Source organism: Schistocerca nitens, chromosome 11 (assembly GCF_023898315.1).
Source record: "Schistocerca nitens isolate TAMUIC-IGC-003100 chromosome 11, iqSchNite1.1, whole genome shotgun sequence".
Taxonomy (NCBI): Eukaryota; Metazoa; Arthropoda; class Insecta; order Orthoptera; family Acrididae; genus Schistocerca; species Schistocerca nitens.
The window spans coordinates 17091995-17111198 of NC_064624.1; the positions used below are offsets into that span (position 1 = coordinate 17091995).

At 41.0% G+C, this 19204-nt stretch overlaps 1 protein-coding gene across 2 annotated transcripts in view; it reads left to right on the forward strand.

Annotated features, from left to right (window-relative positions):
• The window catches only part of LOC126212913 (autophagy-related protein 9A), a 145847-nt gene that overhangs the window by 108084 nt on the left and 18559 nt on the right, over positions 1-19204 (forward strand). For both annotated transcript variants that reach the window (XM_049940418.1, XM_049940419.1), the window contains exon 14: positions 9512-9722. In XM_049940418.1, coding sequence (XP_049796375.1) covers positions 9512-9722 — 211 coding nt within the window. The remainder of the gene's footprint in view (positions 1-9511; positions 9723-19204) is intronic.

The following is a 19204-nucleotide window of genomic DNA, read 5'->3' on the forward strand; positions in this document are numbered from 1 at the left end:
GACACTGCTAGGAGAGGCTTCCTCAGAATTTAAAACAAAGAATGGTCTATATTCTATAACGTGGTCACAGAATTATGACTAAAAACGTATGATAGAGTATAAGTATGGAATCGTCGTGAAAGACTGGCAGTACTTATATGTCATTTATAAAATAATAAATATGCCAAAAGGGCATTAGTCACAAAGATAAAGAAAATTGTGATGGCGAACCACTAAGGGCTGCTTGTTACTTGCATGGTGCAGGTTGCAAAGCGGACTAGTCGGAGTAGTCGGAGTATAAGTATATAAGTACTGCCAGTCTTTCACGACGATTCCATACTTATACTCTATCATACGTTTTTAGTCATAATTCTGTGACCACGTTATAGAATATAGACCATTCTTTGTTTTAAATTCTGAGGAAGACACTCCTAGCAGTGTCGAAACCAGGTTAATTTGTTAAAAATAGTGACCGAGGGCTGAATTTCTTTCAATTGTAACTATTCACGGTCTCTGAACATGCAGCCATGTAAAAGATTTTGGAATGTCTGAAGTCATATTAGGGGCATCAGGGATCTATATTTATTATAAGGAAAATGATGAGTTGTGATCGTAAGTGGTGCTTTATTTTATTACTGGTGATCAGTTTAAGTCTCAGCAGAGCATCTTTAGACCTGTGGGTGACCCTGAAATTTTATAAAATTTGTATGGAGGAGGTCAGTAATTACACAATCATTCACCTTTTATAGTAATCAATTTGCAATAAAACTGATGAAGAATAGGCTCAGAAGTTCGGCATTAGTCAGGAAGAATCAATACACAAAGAAGTGGGATACAGAAGTACTAAGGAATGAGGAGATACGCTTGAAGTTCTCTAAGGCTATAGATACAGCAATAAGGAATAGTTCAGTAGGCAGTATAGTTGAAGAGGAATGGACATCTCTAAAAAGGGCAATCACCGAAGTTGGAAAGGAAAACATAGGTACAGAGAAGATAACTGCGAACAAACCGTGGGTAACAGAAGAAATACTCCAATTGAACGATGAAAGGAGGAAGTACAAAAATCTTCCAGGAAACTCAGGAATACAGAAATACTAGTCACTGAGGAATAATATAAATAGGAAGTGCAGGGAAGCTAAGACGAAATGGCTACATGAAAAATGTGAAGTAATGGAAAAGGAAATGATTGTCGGAAGGACAGCCTCGGCATATAGGAAAGTCAAAACAACCTTCGTTGACATTAAAAGCAAGAGTTGTAAAATTAAGCATGCAACGGGAATCCCACTGTTAAATGCAGAGGACAGAGAGGATAGGTGGAAAGAATATATTGAAAGCATTGATGAGAGGGAAGATTTGTCTGATGTCATAGGAGAAGAGACAGGAGCCGATTTAGAAGCGGTAGGGGATCCAGTATTAGAATCAGAAATTAAAAAAGCTGTGGAGGACTTAAGACCAAATAAGACAGAAGGGGTTAAATAACAGTCCATCAGAATCTCTAAAGTCATTGGGGGAAGTGGCAACAAAATGACTATTCACATTGGTGTGTAGAATGTATGAATCTAGTGACATACAATATGGCTTTCGAAAAAATGTCATCCCCACAATTCCGAAAACTGCAAAAGCTGACAAATGTGAGAATTACCACACAATCAGCCTAACTGCTCATGCATCCAAGTTGCTGACAAGAATAATATACAAAAGAATGGAAAAGAAATGATAGATGACAATCTGTTTGGCTTTAGGGAAGGTAAAGGCACCAGAGAGGCAAATCTGACGTTGTGGTTGATAATGGAAATAAGACTAAAGAAAAATAAAGGCACGTTCATAGGATTTGTCAAAGCGTTTGACAATGTAAAATGGTGCAAGATATTAGAAATTCTGAGAAGAATAGGGGTAAGCTGCGGGGAGAGATGGGTAATATACAAAATGTACAAGGCCCAAGAGGGAATAATAAGAATGGATGACCAAGAACAAAGTGCTCGGATTAAAAAGGATGTAAGACAGGGATGTAGTTTTTCACCCCTACTGTTCAATCTGTACATTGAGGAAGAAATAAAAGAAAGGTTCAGGAGTGGAATTAAAATTAAAGGCGAAAGGGATATCAATGGCATGATTTGCTGATGGCATTGCTATCCTGAGTGAAGGTAAAGAAGAATTACATGATCTGCTGAATGGAATGAACAGTCTAATGAGCACAGAATATGGATTGAGAGTAAATCGAAGAAAGATGAAAGTAATGAGGAGTATCAGAAATGAGAACAGCAAGAAACTTTTAACATCAGAATTTCTGGTCATGAAGTAGACGAAGTAAAGAAATTCTGCTACCTAGGCAGCAAAATAACCAATGACGGACATCAGAAGCAGACTAGAAATGGCAAAAAGGGGATGCCTGGCCAAGAGAAGTCCAAGAGTATCAAACATCGGCCTTAATTTGAGGAAGAAATTTCTGAGAATGTACGCCTGGAGTACAGCATTGTATGGTAGTGAAACATGGACTGGGGGAAAACTGGAACAGAAGAGAATCAAAGCATTTGAGATTTAGTGCTGCATATGAATGTTGAAAATTAGGTGGACTGATAAGGTAAGGAATGAGGTGGTTCTGCACAGAATCAGAGAGGGTAAAGGAAGACAGAGATTGGAATACATCCAGCAAATAATTGAGGGTTTAGGTTGCAGGTGCTACTCTGAGATGAAGAGGTTGGCACAGAATTTGTGATGGTTCAAACCAGTCAGAAGGGGGAGGGGGAAAAAAAAAGAAAGAAAAAAAAGAAAAAAAAAAGAAAGAAAAAGAAAGAAATACAAAATGTATAACCATTGGTGCCACACGTTGACAAGAGCAGAGCTGTTGTATTTGCTGGGAGGCACCAGTCGTCAACTGCTGAGCAAGCTGTGCATGTTGTTCTGCGCATGATCAGTGAAGGACCAGTGAAAAATAAAACATGACAAATAGTGTGTTTGAAATATAAAAGACTGCATAATATAGTCATAATTGACAAATACACATAAATAATTAAAAAAGGGCATAAGAAAATAGGAAAGGTTTAAGGAACAGCTAGGATAAGAACGCCCCTCTATAGGTACTTAAATATTAGACCATGCATGTCTTGTCAGAGATTGTAGTACAGAAAATATTCGAGGCAGAGATGTGTCGAGCAGGACTCCGTGGTGACCGTGAGACATATGGCTCGATGTCAGTGATGTTATGTGCTTATGGCAACATAGATGTCAATCCAGTGATGTACAGAGCAGGAACACTGCTGGTTACAGTGGCAACAAACTCTATCCAGGCCCGTCATCACGATGCAAACATATGTTACTTTCCCAACCACTAAAATGAAATACGCATCACCTTATACCTGTCACATGTTATAAAACACTTACATACCTGAGGACAATGTACATCTGATCTACATACATATTCCCCATACATAAGCGACTGCTTGTTGCGTAGCGGAGGGTTCCCTGTACCACTACTGGCCATTTCCTTTCCTGTTCCTCTTGCAAACAGAACGAGGGAAAAACAACTGACTATTATGCCTCGGTATGAACTCAAATTTCACGTGTCTTATCTTCGTGGACCTTAAACAAAATGTATGTTGATGGCAGTTTAATCCTACTGCAGTTAGCTTCAAATGTCGGTTGTCTGAATTTTCTCAATAGCATTCCTCCAAAAGAATGTCACCTTCTCTCTCCGGGGATTCGCATTTGAGGTCCCGAAACATCTCTGTAACACAGAATGAGATTTTCACTCTGCAGCGGATTGTGCGCCGATATTAAACTTCCTGGCAGATTAAAACTGTGTGCCGGACCGAGACTCTTAACTCGCCCGCGAAAGGCAAAGGTCCCGAGTTCGAGTCTCGGTCCGGCACACAGTTTTACTCTGCCAGGAAGTTTCATCTCTGTAACACTTGCACATTATTTCAACTTACCAGTAACAAATCTAGCAGCCCACCTCTGAATTTCTTCAACGTCTTCCTTTAATCTGACACGGTACTGATCCCAAACACGTGAGCAGTACTCGAGAATAGGACGCACTACTGTCCTATATGCGGCCTCCCTTACTGGTGAATGACACTTTTGCAAAATTCCCCCAAGAAACCAAAGTCAGCCATTTGCCTTCCCTACCTCAGTCCTCACTGCTTCGTTCCATTTCATATCACTCTGCACCGCTGTGCCCAGGCTTTTAAATGATGCGACTGTGTCAGTCGGACACTGCTAATACTGTGTCTGAATATTACAGGCTTGTTTCTCCCACTCGTCTACAGTCATTTTTCTACACTTAGAACTAGCTGCCATTGTTCACATCAACTAGAAATTTTATCTACGCGTTTGTATCCTCCAACAGTCACTTAACTTTGACACCACAGCATCGTCTGCAGAGAATTGCAGATTGCTGCCTATCTGTACAACGCGTCATTGTTGTATATCAAAGAAAATAACGGTCCTGTGACACTTCCCTAGGACACTCCTGACAATAATAAATTCAAATGCACGATTTCGTAGAGAGATCTACTGATAAAATCCTTTAGAGCTTCCAGCCACATCAAGTGAGTTAACCTCAGCACCTCAAAACCCTCAATAAAGATGGCAGCATGTGGTTAAGCACTGCTTGCAACCTGGCCATCAGAAAGTTGAAGAAGGCACACACAAAAAATACCGCCTTATATGGTGGTGGAGTGGTCACGGCTAATGTCACAGAATGCAGTGCTCTTACATAAAGGTGGTAGCAGCAACCACTTGACAACGGCCGAGGAGTACTCGGCCGAAAGCTCGCGGATTTTAAACCCCTGGACGTGGCTGGAAATTTGAGAGAATTGTATTGGACAGTAAATTCACGTACAATAGAATATATCTAAATTTAGAAACTTATTGAAGGATAGGTCTGATGTCTATTTCAGTTGACAAAAAAATTTAAGAATAAGGGAACTGCTGACTCTTAGCTGACGGAGAACTGTAGAACTAGAATAAAATTTTCGCTCTGCTGCGGAGTGTGTGCCGATACGAAACTTCCTGGCAGATTTAAACTGGAATGTAGGAGACAAGGTACTGGTGGAAGTAAAGCTGGGAGGACAGGTCGAGAGTCTCGTTCTGGTACCTCGGTCCGTAGAGCACTTGCTCGCGAAAGTCGAAGGTACCTAGTTCGAGTCCCGGTCAGGCACACAGTTTCAATCTGCCAGTAAGTTTCACTCAAAAGACTGCTTGTATATTTCAGAATGCTCATCTGAGTCGCTTCCACTTTATGCACAATATTTCAGAGACTGATGTAGCCATCTTCTTCTGGTGCTGCAATTTATAAGTTACGTGTACTCCTTGCCTGGGCTCCAACCAGACTCTGAACTATTGTTCATCGTGCACCGTTGTTTACAGCAGCTCATTTTCTTCTGTGTGGATCCTACAGCCTCGACAAACTTGAATAACGACATTTTTCCGCTAGACTGTTTGTACATTTTATTATTTTTCACATTAGCAGTTTCAGACATTGCCCTTTCTCAAGTTTGTCACGTTATTTCAATGCCACATCCTGCCAAAAGCACTAAGAAAATGAACCTCGCAATATTTCATGTGAAACACATTGTATACATTCATTCGACGCAGTGTGTACAGTATATTTTGTAGCATATTTCAAGATTTGTTTTCTTAGTGCTTTTGGTGGGATGTGACATTTAAATAACGTGACACACTTGACAATGGCCACTGGCTGAAAGTGGTAGTGTGAAAAATAAAAGAAATTGACACATTCTGGTCGAAAAATGTCGTTCAGTTTATAGCAAACTTCCATTCCCGACACCCACTACGCCTTTCGATGCTCTTTTATTTTTCATAGGTTGTGCTATATTCCGTGAGATACACATCACATTCTTTCAGCCCACCAGGGCCTGATGGATGTGACGGCTTGCAAGATCTTAATAAATAAGTTCTGGACCTCGAGCCCGGTTTAAGTTGAAACCTCTTTCCCTGTTCACCAGATTTTCTGACACCTTTATTTTGATGGACTCCTTAATTACACTGGCCCAGAAATTGGGGTTTCCACTAAGATACTGTTCTTATCCTGTTGCACTCCGCAAGAAAAGTGACACGAAGTGAAAAAGGCATCTTTTGTTTGTCACTGAAAAATACGTGTGAAGAGCCCATCACGCACAAAAAATGTAATAGAACTAGCGATCCGAGCAATATTTAACATTTGCTAAATATATATGGGACTTGGATGTACATCCTACTCTCCTCCTCCTCACTCTGTCCGTCCCCTGCTCGCCCCCTCTCTATATTCATTTCCTCCTCTCTCTGTCCACCACCTCTCCCCCTCTCTCACACATTGAGCCTCGTTTATCAATGTTGCAAGGGAAACCTCGATTGGAGATTGAAGTTGCTTAAAATGAATGGGTAAATCAGTTGGGATCATTGGTACATGGTTATGAGAGTGACCTCTCCAGTTGCTGGATTTATGAGAATAGTAGCTTCAGTGACAGTGTTTCACACAGTTTGAATCTGTGAATGGGTAGGATCACAAATTTTCAGACTATTCAGATATGGCAGTAGTATTTTAATCGAAAGCAGATAAGCCATCTTTCCTGTTTTATGTTGACCACAAGGAATAAAATGAAGCAGTACATTGTTGTGTATCCAAATTTTAATAAAATTGTATATAAAGAGAGAGAATATGTATAGGATAAACAATTTGTGTAATATTCAAAGTGTCCTGATATTTTTTCCTTGCAGTCAGTTTTAATAGAAAAGCTGTATAGTGTCGTTTTAAAGAAATGTGTAGCTTATGTCCCTGTGAATATCTGTCAGGGTATTCTGCAAAAAGGTGAAGTAAATCGATCAAGAACTTACTGAGATTTTTGCTAAAAACCTGTACCAAAAAGAACCACGTTCTGCGCAAATGTGGCATGTCGTACACGGTTAGAGTAGTCGAGGAGAGATGTGAGGAACACGAGTGACCCAGCGGACTAGAAGAAATGAGTGAATCGACTGTGTTTGCGCATTGCCTCGTATATGATCGTGAAACGAAGTACAGTGACACCATTATTGTGGTACGAGCCCCCAGTTTTTAATGAATCTTAATTAAGGAGTCTGTCAAAATAAACAGGCAGAGAGGTTCCAATTTAATCAGAGCTTGAGGTTGGGCACACAATTTGTTAAGAGCTTGCCGTCCGACGTACGTGGCTGAAACCAGAAACATCTACACAATCTGTCTATTTTGTGAAATAGCTATATGGGCTCAAAAGTGAAACAATGTGTAAGGCTACAGTGGGCATCAGGTATTAAACTTGGCTGTAATTGCTGCGTGCGACTAACAGTACTCCAGTCTGGTTGGAGTCCACTGGTGAATGTACAAGTCTGAAGCCACATTATTTTATTGGAAAACACTTTCTAACATTATAATTATGGTATAGTTGTCATGTACACAGTTACTTCAGTGTTTGAATTACAAAGAATGTACGAGTGATTGCAACGCACTACAGGTTTCGAATGGCAGATATTGAGATAACTGATTGTGTAATAGGAAAAAAAAAACTATTATCGCTTGGCAGTGGAAAGGTGTTAAGACCAGATGAGATACCTGTAAGATTCTACAAAAGTTATGTGAAAGAACTTGCTCCCCTTCTAACAGTAATTTATCGTAGATTTATTGAGCAACAAAGGGTATCTAGCAACTCCAAGAAGGCACAGGTCATTCCCATTTTTAAGAAAGGCCAAACAACAGATGCACACAGTTGTTTATGTCAGTCTGTTGTAGAATTATGGAGTACGTTTTGTGCTCAAGAATAATGATGTTTTTAGAGAAGGAAAATCTCTCTAAATTCAACATGCTTTCTGCAAACAAAGAACCTGTAAAACTCGGCTAGGTCTGTTCCTTCATGAGATCCACAGCACTGTGGGCAACAGTGCTTAGGTTGATGTCGTGTTCCTCGACTTCAGGAAGTCGTTTGACACCGTCCCGCACTGCCATTTAGTGAAAAAATAAGAGCTTATCAAGTATTGGAGCAGCTTTGCAGCTGGATTCAAAACTTCCTTGCAGCTAGAACTGATAAATGGTGCGGGCTCTGACAGTTGAGCCTGAATGTAAATAAAAGTAACCTGCTGCGCGTGTGTAGAAAAGGAATCCCATTCTCTAAAAGTACAATATGCATGACAATTTGCTGGAAACAGTGTGTACTGTAAAACATCTAGGTGTAACTATCCAGAGCGATATTGAGTGGAATGAGCATGTAAAGCAAATACTACGAAAAGCAGTTGCCACGTCCACAGGAACAACCTTAAACTGATCCATGAAAGAGGTGATATACAAGGCACTTGTTTGATCGATTCTTGGGTACTGTTCGTCTATCTGGGATCTCTACCAGGTAGGACTGGTGAAAGAGAGAGAGAGAGAGAGAGAGAGAGAGAGAGAGAGAGAGAAGAGCCAACGAAGAACGGCGCGTTTTGTCACAGGATTGTTTAGCTGGCACGAGAGGCTTACGGAGATGCTCAACGAACTTGATTGGCAGACATTACAAGAGATGAGTTGTGCATGAAGGACAAATTTACTATTGAAATTTGAAGAGAGCACTTTTCAGGAAGCATCGGACAATATATTACTTCCCCCCACATATGTCTCGTGTAGTGACCACCAGGAGAAAATTCGAGAAATTAAGAAATTGCAGCAAATACAGAGGGTTACCGACAATCAATTTTCCCGAGCGCTATTTGTGAGTGGAACGGGGTTTGAGGGCTCAGTTAGTGATATGAAAAATACCCTCCACCACACACCGTAAGGTGGCTTGCAGAGTGTGATGTAGATGTAGATGGATAGACTGGCAGATCAGCCGTTGTGGAATGTACTTTGCAGCCAGGAAAGCATCAGAATCATTTTGATAGGACTCAAGTACTGGCAGCCACAAGTCAAGGCTGTACAGAGAGGCCATAGATATTGTTAAACACCCCAGGAATTTCAGTATGAAGGAGGTGGATGTGAAATTGAGTGACATCTAGATCCCAGTGTTGAAGAAGGTGCTTAAAAGTCTTAGACCGTGGGGTGATGGTAACGGGAGAAGACAGCAATTGACGAGGGCCAGTTGTCCCTCGAAAAAGTCCTCTGCAGAAGGAGAGGAAACATTGGGTTTTCATGTCGTGGATATCACAACATAATAGTCAGAAATATTTTATTAATTGTGAAATTTCTGGTTGTAAAAATTTACTTTTTACAATTACTTGTCTTTGTTAATGTTATTTTGTTCATAGTAGTCTCCCATTGGACATTATAAATTGTGCCAGTGCTTCTTCCAATACCAGAAAACACTTCTGAGACTGACTTACCTTCACGCATTATTTCTGACGGTGTGCTCAGTCTCTGTGCACTACGGAAGCTCAGTGACAGCCCGCTCGGAGGACGTCACTTATTAATTTTCGACAAAATATTATTCACATTATCGATTCCAGAGTTACTCTATTATGCCGAACTGTAATACTCGTATCGTAGACAGTGTGTAGGTCGACTGCATTCACTCTCGGGAGAACCCGCAGTGACTCGGTCGTTTCCCTTTCGCAGCCTGAACCAGCAGGGGCTGTCGATGGGTGCGTCCGTGTTCGGCCCCGCGGGTGAGGCGGCGGCAGTGGCGGCCGCAGCTGCGGCCGTCGGTGGCGGCGGGGCCGGAGCGGCGGGCCCCGAAGACCTGCTTCTGCTGGCGCCGGGGGCGGAGGGCACGGCAGCCGACATGAGCCTCAGCGCGCTCTACCTGCACGAGGTCCACCACCGCCTGGTACGTACGGCTGCTCACTGCTCACTGCTCGCAATACGGGGCCTATAGAAACGTGTCAGAAATTTTACAGATTTGTTCTTGATATCAAAATATTACAAAAATTCATATGAAGATGGGTCTGCAAATCCGTTGTTAGGGAGGTATGAAAGGATGGAATTTTTCATTATTTTAATTTTCAATTAAACTTTTGTAATTTTGACTGGTATGAGAACTGATACTGTAACAAAGAACATTGCTTTAGCTCTCTACTGCAGAAATTTTTTTTATGACCAATATTATATATGAAAACTTAGCTTTTCTATGTATTTATATTAATATAAACCATTCACTTTTCGTATTTGTGTGTTCGCACTACTTAACAATGATGTTGCTATTGGCTGACTAAATCACATGTCCTATGCTCTGAATATTCTGCTGTCATTAGCTGGTGAAATCACGTGGCGATCTGTTAATGGCTGTCAAAAGTGCATCACACGACGCAGTCTCAATTTCAGTGCTTTGGAATCTACTGTGCTGTATTTGGTGGAATTCATATTTATATGTGTTGCCACATATAAAAGATCTTTCCAAAACATATTGGTTCTCCTGAGTTTAATTTCCTATAGTACTAGGAAGTTCTATGCCAGTGTATGAAATCTTTACCCATTCAAAGAATTGATAAGTGTTACAGCTCCGATGCAAAGTGTATTGTCACTTAATGCGGAAAAAATGTACTTTCACCTGGGAAAAGTATATTTTTAACTGGGAAAAGCATGGTAATATTTTTTTGTCAGTGTGTACACTCTTTTCTTCTCAATTCTCTCTGGTAAGTCTCCCCTGACCCGAGGTTCTGGGCGACTTTCGTGAACTGTACCTCTTTCCCTAAACCTCTCCAGTTCTTTTCCTTCACCCCTCTTCTTTCCCCTTCAATTCTTCTGCCAGAAGAAAGAGCCACTGGCTCTGAAGGCTTCTAAACATTAAATCCTTTTGTGTGTGTGTGTTCCCCTGCCATCGCACGGTGAGTAGATTTTTTATCTATCTATTTACATTATATTATCAATACTTGATTATTCTTGTTGTTAATTTAATACATGCAGAACACAACAGTTACTATAAGCTCCAGCATTCCTCAACTAAACTGAAACCACAAAAGTTTTGCACTAACATGACCCAATGCTAAATTGAACAAAGACAAAGACAAAATTAGCAGTGCATGCAGCCGGTAACCAGCCTGAGCGAAAATTAAAGTAAGACTGACTGAAATGGTATGAGCTTTGACCTTACAAAGACTCCCTCTAGGGTATTGTTCAACTTCTTTAATGTATAATAGTTTCCAAATTCTATAGGCCAGAAAGTCCATCTTTGATTTTGTCATCACATTTTGCTTGCGTATAATTTGTCACGAGCAGCATCTATTAAAATATGCTGTACTAATTTATACTTATACAGTTAGAAATCCAGTGTTTATGACCATGGGATCCATCTTGTATATTAAAATGTAGTAATTTTTAATTAGGGATTCTTACTCGGCAATATAGTGTTGTCATTAAGAAAAATCCGGCAGTCAAAAGCATTTCAACAAAACGTGGAAACCTGCAGTAGTTTGACTGTAATTGGCGCTGGAAGTTTGAACCAAGTGAAATCTTCAATTAGCCTATCCATATATTTTAAGTTAATTAAGTTTACTGAAAATTGGAAAAATAGCTCTTTAATTTGCAAATGATCTTTCATTTCAAATTTATCCATTACCTCATAAGACTCTCCCAGTGGCTGGGTGTATGAGACTTCATAATTACAATAACTATTGATTGCCATAATTTATGAAGAAATTAATTATGTTGGTGCAACCAGGACAGTAAACTGAAGGATCTGAATAATAAAGTTGTGTGTGTGTGTGTGTGTGTGTGTGTGTGTGTGTGTGTGTGTGTTTGGGGGGGGGGGGGGGAGATTTGTTTCGACGAGTCTGATAATTTGCATAACGTGTGCTTAATGTAGGAAATTTAACATGGGAATTTTGAAAAGAAAGTTAGCAAAAAAATTATATACACCTTAATAAGTGAAGTAGGAGTGCATACAAAGTAATGTGGTGGTAGCCAACCTGCTTTGTCACACATGGATCCCTTGTGGCAAAATACGGATTGCTAGCTCATGTTGTGGAAAGCTCCCGGTGTTTTGTATGTCAAATCCATTTTGGATATGCTCCCTCCTGTCGGTACAGAAGTTGAATAAGCAGAGTGTTTTAAATATCCCAAAAGAAAAAACATCTATCGGATTCAGATCTGGCAATCGGTTGGGCCACACAACGAATCTCCATTGACTGATCCACCTGTTCAGAAACTGGTTATCAAGATGCTGATAAACTGTCAGTGTAAAGTGAGGTGGAATGCCACAGTGCATAAGCGAAGTTCCTCGGACGGTATCTAGAGGTACATCATTGAGTAATTGAAGGAACTGATGTATGAGAAATTATGGATAAGTTAGTTCAGCGAGACATTGTGGAAAGAAGTACAGGCATACGAAATGATCACGAACGAGTCCACCACACACGTAGAGGCTGACCTTTTGTCGATGTCTGCCTCGTCACACGTTGTGAGGGTTTTTGTACGCTCACGAGTGATTTTTATGATAATTGGAGATCCCGTGCCATACACGTCTGAAATGAGCCCGTCTCTCGCAAGCATCGATGGAGTCGTACAAACACTCTTGCACGAGCTAACTGCCTACCAGGGTTCTGTTGGGCCTAAAGCTGACGTGCTGCATCCATATCCCTATCTGCTAGGTCAAATGTGTAGTGTATACCAGTCATTTCAGACACCGAATACACCATTGTGTTGTGATTTTAGTTACCATACAACAGAACAAATGAAAGTAGAACAATGCAAAAGAATTGCCATGACTGACCACAAACAGAAAGGTGAATAAAAAATGTGCATGTGAGGTAAATTAGACAACCAGAAGTCATTATAGGGATTTACTCTCATAGCTCCCAAATGAAGGTTTTTTCAGACCCAAGCCCGTATGAAATTTTTGCAATATTTTGAGTCAAGTATAAATCTGTAAATTTGTGACACGTTTTTGTACACACTGTATACCAGAGACTATTGTCCCAAAGCACAGTGTCTTCTGTTCTGCTCATACTTAACTCTACATTTGATGCTGTTTCTTTTGAGTGACACTGATTTCCAGTAGTCATTGCATGACAGCCATTCATCATCCCCTCGTCATCTCTGCCCATCCTTTTTAACCTTTATCCCTTCCTTTCCTCCCAGAGGGAATCCACTGTCCTATTCACCTCTGCATCAGTCTTACTGCCGAACCTGTACTTTAATTGTCGTACATGCACGTTCTGGACAGTAGCCCACTCGTTCTAGCTCTGTGCCGAGCACAGTCTTCCAAATTCTACACCGCTAACGATGGCAGATGATGTACGGACAGTTCACCGGGTTCTTAAATTGCTCCAGCAAACTTGTGTTTGCTCTCAGATATACTGTTTTAAACTGCTGTTTGGGACAAGGGGCGGGGTAATTGGGGTCAGTGTGCCTCCCACCGACTACTGGACCCGGGGCACTCGACTCTACTTCCCCCGTCAAAGCCCTGTTTTTTGAATTACTCTTATGAAGGCAGGTCCCAGTGATGAAGACAACATCTCAGGTATCACATCTCACTGTCATTCACCTTAGTTGGCCCTCTATTCTGAGTAACTGATGACACACAATTTTGGTAAATCTTGTGTGACTAGAGACTCAAAAGTGTCAAAATTGTCAACAATTTCATTTTATATTTTCATCCGTGTTGCTGCAATCATTATTTCTATCACTTATTCTGCTTGAATTTCATTTTATTTATAAACCTCACTGCATATAAAATCTTTATCTGCATTATTTTGTCAATAGGGCATAATAAATTAATGTTTTAAACATTTGTATGATGGTCGCTATTCAAAAAAATGTACATCTTGTAATAAAAAAATCTGTTTTGACACCATTGCACAGATAATATAAATAGAGTAATTGGTCTTTTGTTTTTATCCAGTAGATCTGTATTCACAAACATTTAAATCTCAAAAAACTGAAAGGAACTAGGCAGTCAGTTGCAGAAGGTGGAAATAAGTGATACGTTGCCCCTTATCGGATTTAAGCTCACAACCTTCAGCATACCAGCCTAATGTCAACTGTCATACTACAGTGCTACTTTTCAAGACTTTCGTCAGTCACAAGAAATTGCAAAATTTTTGTTTCTCGATTACCTGCAAACTAGAGCTCACTGAGGTGAACGGCTGTGGAATGTGACACAGGGGACCCTGACCTACATCACCGTACTGGTGGTTTCAAAAAGTCCCCCTGGAGACATCTGTCAGATGTGAGTATCCTCATTTTCTGCCCCACCCTATTTTACTTTCTTAGAAGTGACCCCTCACGTAGCACTCTGACGAAGACAGAACCGTAACAATTCCTTATTCTCGATACTAGCTACTGATGAAAGAACAGGTTTTAGTCTTCCTTATGACAGAGTGGGTTCTATTTACATTGTTAACTCTTTGACTGTAACAGTTTGGGAGCATGACAGTTGGCCGGAATGCTTCCCGCCACGTGCTGACTCCTGAGAGCGCTCGACTGTACTCACCCACTCGCCTGATTATTTCTCTCGCACCTTATTTTGCGCTGCGCAGGGTAGCCTCGTGGTCTGAGGCGTCTTGCCACAGTTCACGCAGGTCCCCCCCCCCCCATCGGAGGTTTGAGTCCTCCCGTGGGCATGGGTGTGTGTGTTGTCCTTAGCGTAAGTTAGTTTAAGTTACATTAAGCCTAGAGACCAATGATCTTAGCAGTTTGATCACATAGGAACTTACCACAAATTTCAAAAAAATTTACTTATTTTGCTGTTGTCAATGCAACTGATGTTTGTTACATTTCTAGCCTCCTAACTACTTCACTATTACTGTTACGAATCTCCCAGCTGGCAGGTATTATTTATTTTGTTACTGTCTTAGCATCACATCCATCCATATAGCCACATGAATTAGCACACTACATCTGGGGTCTGGGAAGGTGCACTGGCTCCCGGCCGATTCCACCCGACAGATTGACGATGACATCCAGTTTGCCAGCTGGTGGTTTCCCCACATCTGACTCGGTGAATATTGGATCGGTACCCGTGTTCCGTCTAAGTTACACGATTCGCAAATAATTAGAAAAACTTTCAGACCGGATAACCCTAGTTGGGGTACACCAATCCTGTTCCGGGGAGAAAGGGTTGGCAAGAGGAAGGGAATCCGGCCACCCTCTACAGATAACATTGCCCAATCCGGTAATTAAAATGTGAGGCCAGGACGAAGAGTGTCTCAGTCTGCATAGGGTCGGTGGGAGGTTGAGATGTGGGAGACCCTTCGTCTGCAGTCTGACGTGTATACCTGCCCGACTTGTATACTTTGAATTATTTCTCATCTCTGACAAAAAAATATCACCTTCAGCGCCTCGATTTCACCATTGCTGCATACTATCACAATTTGATCTAATTTCTGGCTGACTTCTTTAAGGCAATATTGCAGTTTCTGTGTCGTTAAGAGGTACAATGTAATGTTCCTGTGAACACGTGAGTATAGAATGTTGTTCGTAACAACACAGCCAGTGCAATATTGTATTTATCCACCAATATCGGGCAGCAACATTTCAATTGTAACGTCCTCCCCTGTATGGGCATTGCATAATGTGTACGAGTTGTAACGCAGGAACGACAACATTCGGAAGTTCGGGTCTGGACTCTGAGTCGCATACAGATAGCTGAAGTGGTTAAGGCGACTGCTCGCATAAAGGGCGAAATGAGAGATCGAGTCACAGTCTGGCCCAGATTTTCATTATTGTCTTTCCCTTATATAGCTGACGGTTGTTCAGATTCACAAATGCGAATACATTTCGTGTATGACTTCTTTAACTTGTGATGGACTCTCCCTGACATAAGGAACTATTAGTTCTAAAAGCTAGGATGTGTGTGTTTTCACCAACAGTTCTATTTCATAATTTTATTGTTTCCTTAAGAGAAAATTACTTTCGATAATAAATAACTTATTCGTGTTAATTGTGCAATTTTTCACCAAATTACACAGGGTGACCTGTTTATCTTCACCATCCTGCACAACTACTTGTACAGTGTGTGGAACATCTTGGTGGCAAGTCTGCAACTGTTGTAATGGTTTGAAGGATATATCAATGCCTGTTGCACTTCTTTTTATTTAACAGGCACATTTTTTCGATTCATTAACTGAACTGTAGTCCAGTTACACGAATGTGGGAAGTCTCCCAAAACAGTCCTCAACTTGGCCCATAGAATCAACTTTTAGCACCCAGGAGTGCATTGAGGTAATGCTTGTCCCTCAAATTTGTCACATTATTGTGCAACTTGCCAGTACCCGAGCTATCGGGCACGGTTACTTCTGCGACAGCTTACACGGGCCTTCGACCATACGAGTGTCACATCTTTTCCCTGTGTCTTCAAGTGCAGAAAATAGTATATCCTATTTTTGGCTGACACGTTTAAAATTAAGACTAGATGTACAGACCTTCAATACGCACAGCTGTGTTCTTTCAAATGTACAGCAGCAACTGTGTCGTGTAAAACTGAATCGGCAAGCCGTCACAGTGTACTTTCTCCCCAGACAAATGGTGAACTGCTGTTGCGATTCCATTATGCACAAAAGGGACGAGGCGTCCTTACAGTAATTGGGGAGGTACCGGTGCCAAATTTGTGCTCTGGGAATCGTTGTGCCGAGTGTTAAAACGACAAAATAAGGCGTGAGAGAAATAATCGGGTCAGTGGGGGAGTGGGCTGGTGAGTGCTGTCGAGTGCTCCTGGGAGTGGGCACATGCTACCGATCCGTCACAGTCAAAGTATTATAGATGCAAATGGAACCCACTCTCTCGCAGGAAGAATAAAACCTGTTATTTCATTGTTGGGTAGTATAGAGAATAAGGAATTGTTGCGGTTTCATCTTCATCACTCGTAAGAAAAGGGAAATAGGTTGGGTGGAAAATGAGGATAGCCACATGTGACAGGGAGAAGTCCCCAGGGGGACTTTCTGAAACCAGTGGTATCGTGACGTAGGTCGGGGCCCCTGGTGTCACACTCCGCTGCCATTCGCCTTTGTGGGCCCTAGTTTGCAAGTAATTGACAAGCAAAGTTTCAGAATTTCTGGCAACTGACTAGCTTTAGCATTGCGGTTAAGTTTTTAGGCTGGTATGCTGAAGGTTGTGAGTTCAAATCCCCCCCCCCCCCCAGGGGCAACATACCACTTATTTCCGTCTTTATTGAAAAGACTTCAATCATTATTTTAAATCAGTTAATTAGGTTAAATATAATTTGCCTCGTTTGTAATCCTTTCCCCACACCATTCTATTCACTGTATTAACCTTTTCATTTCCTCTCATTTTTTACTTACTTTTACTCATTTTTGATTTTCCACCTTTGACAATGTAGTTAGAATATTTTTATTTATCTATCATAATATTCAATTCCACCAGTGCATGTTCTGCACAGCGACTGTTATACATTTCGAAAGGAACTTGGCAGTCGGTCGCAAATACACTCTGGATTTTATTGCAGACACAGATTTCAGCTAGTGATCAGCTATCCTCAGTGCGTGACTTGGTTTAAATGTTATTTAATGCCTGAAATCTAGATCTGCAACAAGATACAGTATGATTTTGCAGCTTATTGCTGAGTTCTTAACCCTTTTATTTTAGATTTAAATGTTGGCAAATACAGATCTATGTATATTGGTTGTGCTCAAATTGATATTTATTTATTTATTTTGTTAATGGCAGTCACCATACAAACATTTAAAATACAAATTCTTTTTGCACCATTGACAAAATAATACAGATAAAGATTTAAATGAAGTGAGACTTATAAATAAAATGAATATCGAGCAAAGTAAGTAACAGAGATAACAATTGCAGCAGCATGGATAAATATATAATAAAATGAAAACCAAAAGTTGGACTGAAGTAAATACACACAAATATTAAAATCCCATGGGCAAGGTGGTCACATAGAAGATAAATAAGGCAGTAAAAAATAAGAGTAAATAAGAAAATTAATACAGTCATTAAAATAACATAGCAAAGGATTAGTAATCAAACCAACTATATTCAAACCAATTAACTAATTTAAAATAACAATCAGTCATTTCCATAAAAAAGAAAAAAAGCTAGACTGGACCTGATAGGATTTGAAAACACAACCTTCACCATACCAGCTAAGAAACTTAACTTCTGGGCCTTTGCACCACTCTGAAATTATTGAAAATTCAAGGCTCTAGTCAATCACAAGAATTACCAAAATTATTTTGTCAGTTACTTGCAAAAGAGGGGCCCACTGAGGTGAATCACTGTGGGATGTGATACCTGGCATGTTATCTTCATCACCATAAAGGTGATTTCGAAAGTGAAGTGAACTGCTCTCATACTAGTAATTGGGAGGGGGGGGGGGGGGGGGGGGAAGAAAAGAAAGACAGGCAGGATGTTGACGGAGGGAGTAGGGTCGAGAGTCCCTGGGCCCAGTACTTGGTGGGAGGCACACTGATCCCAACCACCTGCCATTTTCCCAACAGCAGTTCAAAGAATTATATCTGACAGTAAAAACTAGTCTACTGGAGGAAATTAACAACCCGAGGATGTGAACAACCCGGTCAACTGTCCGTACATTGTCCTCCACCATTAGCCGTGAAGAGTTTGGAAGACCGTGCTCGACAAACAGCCACGATGACCGAGTATTCCATCGGGATGTGAGCTACTGTCCGTAACACTCTAGATCTCGAATGTGCGGGTGCTCCAATTAAAGTATGGGTTCATCTGCTGAGACAGATGCAGAGGGGAATATTGTTTGTCTAGGAATCCTGCATACGCTGTTTGCTAGACTATCAGTCGAACAACTGATATTAGTGAGTTTTCTCACAAGAAGTCAGTACAAATACTTAACTTTGGTAGATGTATCTCGAGCAAAGTGCGGCATACGAAGTAATCGGTCTTCTTCAGATTAGACAAACACGAGTCTGTGCTAGGTAAAAATAGCTAATGGTGGAGGCTAAGATGCATCGGCTAACAAAGTAGCTAACGTTGAAACTGCTATCGAACTGGGCAACCGACAGTCGGTCACATCGCTTATGTTCTCTTCACCTAGGAGCCGCTGCTGCCGCGTTGTCGTCCTGGAAGGAGGTCGGTCGGTCGGTCGGTCGTGCGTTTGGCTGACCTCTTCTCACGACCGTCTCTCCTCTGTCATTCCGGACTGATGTGCCGGCGCTGAGTTTACACTGTAACAAATAGGATGGTGGATTGCCTCTGGGAATGGCAAAGTACGGAATGCAGGTTCAGGGGATAAGTGTGTGACAAACCAGTTTTTCTCCCACCATCTACCTTGTATGCTGCCCCATTTCATATATTAAGGTCTATATGAAATATTTTTACTGACTTCTACATTTACATCTACACTCTGCAAACCGCAGTGAAGTTATT